The 7,415-nt window shown below is 33.9% G+C and overlaps 1 protein-coding gene across 2 annotated transcripts; it reads left to right on the top strand.

Moving 5' to 3' along the window:
- Positions 1–1,584: 1,584 nt before the first annotated feature.
- Positions 1,585–7,284, top strand: LOC133695208 (probable hexosyltransferase MUCI70). Of its 2 annotated transcripts, none has more exons than XM_062117104.1 (10): positions 1,585–1,876; positions 1,973–2,420; positions 3,146–3,322; positions 3,674–3,887; positions 4,058–4,167; positions 4,250–4,449; positions 4,878–4,981; positions 5,622–5,809; positions 5,930–6,117; positions 6,878–7,284. In XM_062117104.1, the coding sequence occupies exons 2-10, from the start codon at positions 2,186–2,188 to the stop codon at positions 7,073–7,075; spliced, it is 1,614 nt and encodes a 537-aa protein (XP_061973088.1). In that variant the 5' UTR covers positions 1,585–1,876; positions 1,973–2,185; the 3' UTR covers positions 7,076–7,284. The 2 variants fall into 2 exon arrangements, with proteins under 2 accessions (XP_061973088.1, XP_061973082.1); XM_062117098.1 differs by having other exon boundaries at positions 5,918–6,117.
- The last annotated feature ends 131 nt before the right edge of the window (positions 7,285–7,415 follow it).

The following is a 7,415-nucleotide window of genomic DNA, read 5'->3' as shown; positions in this document are numbered from 1 at the left end:
ACTTGCAATTTAGGCAAAATCACATCAAGAAAACAAATCGATTGGATATGCAAGACTAGGCTTTAGTTTTTATGATATTTTGTGTTCTTAGATAGGAGAGAAGAAAGAGATTAGATTTTTAAATTAATTTGGGATTTTTTAGGAGCATATTTTGGCTATTTATGTTATATTATATAGGAGGGTAGGTTTGGGTTGTTTATGTTCACAAGCACCTTTTAAAAATATTTTGCTTGTTGGTATTTGTTTTTACCCCTTTAGTCTGACAATTCTATGTTTTGATATAAAACTTTATTTAATTCACATTCCAGTTCCCGGGTTTGAAAAATGAGAGTTATTGAAAAATTATGAAGAGAGAAAGTAGTGGATTGGTGAGATTTCATTGATAAAAGGTTAAATTTGGTGCCAATGTGTTTTTTTTTTTGTATAAGAAGTGTCATTGGGGTATTCTTGAGCTTTCATGTTGTTAGAAAAAGTAGATCGAGGTTAAGAAAGTTTGTTTTTATGCTTTTGAGTCAATTTAGAGGTTTATAAGTTAATAAATAAATTTATCGTGATTTAAAGAGTATTTTTGGGAGTAAAAAAATTAAAATTTAATTTTTTAAGTCCTAAAAATCCTAGCTTGATTTTCCACCACCTCTCTAATGGGTGAAATTTGAACTCACAAATAACACATCATCTACTTTCTTTTTTAACTCATTAAAAAAGTCTAAAGGCATGAACATGGCCTACTTTTAGTTTTCTTTTTAATTTCTTTTTAATTGAAATTTAATTTTTGTAAAATTAAATAATTTAAAATATTTTAGATATTATTTTATTAAATGCCTTTAAATTTTTACCTTGTTTCTGAAAAAATATATTAGTCTTTTTATAATATTAGGAAATGTTTTTTTTTACAACTTATAATGAATTTTTATAATTTTATTCGGTTTCTTTTCTATGTGTATGTATTTTTGCCATCATATAATTAAATAAAAAAATAATTTTAAAAAAATAAAGTTATTAAAATCAATAAGATGTGTAAGCTTGAATTATAATTTTAGTGAGTTAACTCAAGTCGATTCAAGATGCTTTCATCTCAATATTTTAAAAAAATAATGTCATCTTGAATTAATTTTAAACAAAACTAATTTTTTATTAGTTATTAAGATTATCTTTGAACCCTCTAGGTTGAGCAGGTTATATCGAATTAGTCTTTATATAATTTAATTTAAAATTTAAATTAAAAAAGAAATTAAGTTAAGAAGTTTTAAAAGTAATCCTCTTTTACATTATCAAAGAATCCACCATGACAATACAAGAACATTGTTTTTTCAATTGTGATGTATTTTAGTAAGGAAACGTTTGAGAATGTAAATGATATTTTAAAAAAATTAATTTTTTTTGTTTAAATTTAATTTTTTTTAATTTTAATTTTTTTTTGAAATTTTAATATTAAAAATAATTTAAAAAATTAAAAAATATTTAATTTATTTTTAAACAAAATTATTTTTAAAAAACCACCACTAATATAATCTTAAATATTATAAAAAATGCAAAAATATATAAAACACATTGTATCCAGAAAGAAAATAAGAAGACGACTCGCACGCGCGCACTGTGAGAGTCAGAATCAGATATTTACCTGCAAAAACAGAATGATGAACAAAAAAACCCATTTTTGATAAGCTAAGACAGAATTCAAATCTCGCTCTCGTTGGGTTTTAAATCTCATTTTCGGAGCCAAATCCATTTCTAAAACTTTTTCTTTCTTTTGTTGGCTAATGTAGGTTGCCTTTTGTTAATGTTGAGGTTTTGTTTTGTCTAGTTTGGTATCATAATTCTCTTATGAATCAGTTTCCCATGGAATTCCATTGATTTGATTTATTAGAACAGATAGGTAAGAATTGAATTCCCTTTCGTTATTTGAAAGGATAAATGGGTATTAGTGCATTTGGGATTTGATTGAAATTTAAAAACTGGGTTTTGTTTTCAGGAGTAGTTGCTGGTGGGTTTTGCGACTTAGACCCTGATTTTGAGGAAACAGAGGGTTTCTTTCTTTTGGTTTGGCATTGCATAAGGAGAGGGGAAGTAGAGTTGTAGGTATTAAAAATCAGGAGAGAAGTGGGTTTTGGCTTTTGAGAGAGAATGATTTGTATAGGAGAAAAGGTGACATGAGAAGTAGAGTTATTGTTGGTCCAGAGGTACAATGAATGGAGGGTCATTCGGTCAAAGGGGGAGTTATGGATCATTGCCTTGCTACGGAAAATTATCAAATATTGCACGAAAACAATCTTCGAAAATGCCGCCAGTGAGTTCAAGGGACAAGGAGCGGGTTCTCCTGGTTGTTTGCCGGTGCTTGGGGCGTAGAAGAGTTGCAATGTTGCTCTTGGTTGCACTTGCTCTCCTAGTTTTCATCTGGGGTTCCCTTACAGTTAGCAAAGGTATGGTTCAAACATGTGTCCTTTCCTATGATTTAAAATGTTTGAGTGTTTTATGTATTCTTTTGTTCTACCTGTCCTTATATTTTGGTACTGTTGCACTGAGTTACAGGAGGATGAAAGTTTTCTAATTACAAGGAAATAATCACTTAACAAAGGAATGACAGAAAAGATAAAATGTAGTAGTGTTTTAACTCTATGAGCATCTTTTAATTTTTCCTGTTGTTTGAATGGGAATGTTTAAGTCATGTATTATTCATGTCTTGAGAGCAGCTGTATCATGCAGTGAGGAGAGGGGGGGGGGGGGGGGGGGTGGTTGGGGAACAAGAAATAAAGAGGTGGAGGTGTTACTACATGAATTTTGGTTCCCATATAGTTGTGGGCCATGATTGAATAATGGCCTTGTTTCTATTGGTTCTCATTCTGTGCTAAATCCTTGACAGGAAAGCTGACAGCCAGAGAGTCTTCTTCTTTCTCTCTCTCTCTCTATTTTCAATCTTGAATGGAAAGCATAAGAAGACAAAGTTGTCTTCTTGAATTTAAAACAGGGGATAATCAATTGATTACAAATATTGATCAGAATGAAAGATTCTGTTATCAAGTTATTTTTCTGCATTTAATTGATGATGTCAAAGTCCTGAAATACTTGGGATTTTTACTGCTATTTGTTTTGCTTTAGACTGGTTGAGGCAATAACTAATGTGCATTTTGTGTTATGGATGCCCCAGAAACCACAAGTCCAACTGTTAGACCAATGGATAGTATACATTTTGACAACAGTGATATAATAAGCCATCCTTCTGTTGCTTGTCGTTCTAGAGCTAATAGCATATTGGACCATCCATGCCACAAGTTTGCTCTCCCTCCTCCCCCTCCTTCTGGTGGACGACGGTTTGGACCACGCCGTAAGTTTTGGGTTATTTTGGTTGAAGTGTTCCTTATTTTCTTGTTTTTATGATCATTCTATTAATATATTGGATTGGACCATGAGTTTGAGTTGCTACATCTGTGCTCTCACATTTCTGTAACAGAAAAAACTGGCATGTTTTTGCAATTAATTTTATTATCTTTCTCATCAGTGTTTGCTACAGAAGACCTCTTGCATGTTCAATTGTAAATTGATACAAAATAACCTTCAATACCTTTGTATAAAGTATGCCAAAATCTATACTCTTAGTTGAAGCAAAAAAATGCTCACATGCAATTTATTTCTGTTGGTGTGGTATTTACTTTGTTGTCACTCATTTGTTATGCAGCTTGTCCAGTATGTTACATTTCTGCAGAGCAAGCTAGAGCTAGCATTCCATGCTCCTCATCTGCATCACCAGTGCTCCGCAACTTGACATATGTTGTTGATGAAAACCCAATTAAAATTGAATCTCATGGAGGTTCAGAATTTGGTGGATATCCTTCTCTAAAGCAGAGGAATGAATCTTTTGATATACAAGAGTCGATGACAGTGCACTGTGGGTAGGAGTCCTTCTCACGTATCATCTTTCTGTAAAATTATAAGCATTGAAGACACTGTTTTGCATGGATCTCATGATCTCTGTCCTCCGTTATTATACAATGTCCTGTAACAAATACGAATAACTTATTTCTTATAAACATATTTTTCTGTTGGCTGTATTTTTTATCAGATTTGTTAAAGGAAATAGACCTGGCCGCCAGACTGGATTTGATATTGATGAAGCTGACCTGATGAAATTGGAAGAGTTTCACGAGGTCATTGTTGCATCAGCCATATTTGGTACTGTTTAGCACTGGACATTCTGCAAAGATTTCTTGTTTTATCCATGTTTTCTACTTTCCTCATCATTGCACTTTCCCAGGGAACTATGACATAATACAACAGCCCAAGAACGTTAGTGAAGCAGCTAGGAAAAATGTTCCTTTTTATATGTTTATTGACGAAGAGACAGAAACATATTTGAAGAATTCCAGTGCCCTAGATAGTAATATGAGGATCGGACTGTGGAGGATTATTGTCGTCCATAACATCCCCTACACCGATGCAAGACGCAATGGAAAGGTCAGTTTGCATTGGTTTGGTTGCTTTGCCTGCTTCTTTCAGATTTCTCTCTTTAATTTCCTTGGGCATCCAAACCTGGGCTGGATTGCATCACAGTTTCTTCTTTAATTTTTTTTCTTCCCCTTGTTCTCCTGCATCTCTGTTAACTCATTGAAAACAAAGCTATCAGTTTGTTAACAAATTTCTGTTTATCTCTTGGTGAGTCTTCCAAGTAATTTCAATTTTGGTGCTAATCCTAGCATGGCAGAATTTCCTGAATAAATTTCTGTTGATATATTAATCTAAAAGATTTTCCTTGTCATTTTTTTTTGGGCTATGATATTCTATAGTACCTCATCCTTCAAGTCATTTTCTTTTCAATTACTGAAAGCCTAAATTGTTGCTGCAAGAAGTGATGGATGCTGTCGTTGTGCTGTGTAAATGGACAGGTTCCAAAGCTTTTATTGCACAGGCTCTTGCCTAATGTTAGGTATTCCATATGGATAGATGGAAAGCTCCAGCTTGTTGTGGATCCATATCAAGTTCTTGAGAGGTATATTGTTTGTGCTTAAATTAAGTGGTCATTGAATGGAGTCATTCAGATATGTGAAATGGATTGTGAATTCAGTGCATCTTTTTTTATAATTTTTCTGGTATCTTCAAATTGAGATGTATGGAAATTTTGTTGTACCTGTGTGTGTATACTCATTTTCTTCTGTTATCTGTCACTGTACCAATTTCTGGTCCCAACATGGCATCACTTCAAAAGTTATGAACCATCATAAGTTTCATTGGTTCATCAATAGGCAACTTACGGGATTCTGGAAAAATGCATGGAAAATATAATTATAGCCGTATGCTCTTTTTATCAGCTGTCTTGCAATGTTAACAATATTACACTGTTATTGATCACCTACATTTTCATTTAAAGCATTCAAAAAAGGAACTGCTTTTCTTGCTTGGAACATGGGAATTTCATCTTTCTGTTGGTTTACAGTAACTCATGCTTTGGCAATGTGTTCTGGATATGTGGACTCATGTTAAGACAGTTTTTTTAGTGTTAGCATTTACCATATAGATCTTCATGCATATTGCATATCTGGCCTCTAGAAGCAGGGAAAATAGGTAGATAATTTTAGTATAATTGCATAATCTATGTGTTTTAATCATACCTGAGCTGTGCTTTGGTTCAGATTCTTGTGGCAGCAAAATGCCAGTTTTGCAATCTCAAGACACTATCATCGCTTTGATGTGTTTGAAGAGGCTGAAGCTAACAAAGCTGCAGGAAAGTGTGACAATTCATCCATTGATTACCAGATTGAATTTTATAAAAAAGAGGGTTTATCGCCATATTCCAAGGCTAAGCTTCCAATAACCAGTGGTAGGTGTATAATCCTGTGTGTGCGCGTGCGCGTGCGCGTGCTTGCGCTTCATGTTCTTGAAGATTTGTATTTCTTATGTTTTCTGCTCAATGACTGACCTTTTGCAGATGTTCCTGAAGGTTGTGTGATCATAAGGGAACATATTCCTATCACAAATCTGTTTACCTGCCTGTGGTTCAATGAAGTTGATCGGTTTACTGCCAGAGACCAGTTAAGCTTCTCCACTGTGAGGGATAAAATAATGGCTAAAGTTGATTGGAGCATCAATATGTTTTTGGATTGTGAGAGGCGTAATTTTGTGATTCAGGTACATGTTTATGTGTTGTCTTTCTATTATCAGGGGAGATGAAACCAGTGCATCTAAAACTAAGCAATTTGTTATTGTTCTGCTCTAGATGAACCTTATAAGTGAACTTTTCTAATGAAGTTGGCCAAAAAAGCTGGATGACTTTAATTTATTGTTATATTAACTTATGTATTTTTTTTCCTTCCATGTTTAACATTGAGCAGCACCTCTTTCCTCTGTTGAAAGAGGAAAGTATGACAATTTATTATTGGTCTGCTCTATGTTGCCTGTTTGTCTTATTTATTATTGGTCTGATTTTAGCCTCAAATGTTCCTTGTTTCCCAAACACAGAGTTCTGGCAACTAAATGGATCCTCTGACAACAGTGTATTGAACAAAGCTGTCCAGCTACTATTTTACAGTGCACGAGACTGATCTCTATGGGTGTCTTTGATCCCTTCTCTATTTTTTGATCCTCCAAGTGTCTCTTTGGGTGTTTAATGTGGTTACTCCATGCATTTTATCATGTTCTCCATTCAAGTGACATTTGAGGCTAAATTCCGTCCTTGGAATGCAGCTAGTATGCTTTGACCAAATGATGCTAAAAGCAGGAACAATCAAATAAAAACAATCTTTAATGGGGATAATTAACTTGGATTTAAAAAATAAAACTTCTATGCTTAGGGATGCTAAATCCTAGTACTATTAATTTCTCTGTAACAAAATGCGACTGTTTTATGGTACTTTTATGCTCAGCACTTGATTTTTCTTTTGACTTGCAGGCTTACCACAAAGATTTATTGGACCACATGCCACCTCCAGTTGCTCATGTTATTCGACATCCACCACCATTACATCGTGATAGTTCAGCTGGGAGAAACCCAAGTAAAAATTCAAGGCGTGGAAGAGATAGGAGATCTGGTTCAAGGCAACACCGCAAGGCTGCTGCGGGTAACAGGGAGAAGCAAACCTTTTTGTAGGAGAGGTAAAAGTAGGTTTTTTTTTTTTTCATTATACTGCACGGGGAAGATGGATTTGGTTAGAAGTATTTAGAATGACCCAAAAACAAAAGCAACCGAAATTTTGTTTGAAATTATTGATATCTCATATTCTTTCATTGTTGTAAATACTTCATACCAAATAAGTCCACACCAGCTGCAATCATTGAATGCTTCTTGATTTTCATTTACTTGGTGCCCGAACATGCATTGGCCATCACTTGTGTATCTTGAAAATGTCAGCTTTCAGGCTTTATGCGTTGTCCAGTTATAGAAATGGAAGATATACTTTCTACATTGGCCATCACTTGCGTATCTTGAA

Source organism: Populus nigra, chromosome 1 (genome assembly GCF_951802175.1).
Source record: "Populus nigra chromosome 1, ddPopNigr1.1, whole genome shotgun sequence".
Taxonomy (NCBI): domain Eukaryota; kingdom Viridiplantae; phylum Streptophyta; class Magnoliopsida; order Malpighiales; family Salicaceae; genus Populus; species Populus nigra.
Note: the sequence above shows the minus strand (reverse complement) of the source record. Positions and strands in the feature narration are given on the sequence as shown.

Coding starts and splice junctions, on each gene's coding strand:
- LOC133695208 (XM_062117098.1), top strand. CDS start 2,186: ATGAATGGAGGGTCATTCGGTCAAAGGGGGAGTTATGGATCATTGCCT. Junction 3,888..4,057: donor TCGATGACAGTGCACTGTGG/GTAGGAGTCCTT, acceptor ATTTTTTATCAG/ATTTGTTAAAGGAAATAGAC. Junction 6,118..6,877: donor GGCGTAATTTTGTGATTCAG/GTACATGTTTAT, acceptor TTTGACTTGCAG/GCTTACCACAAAGATTTATT.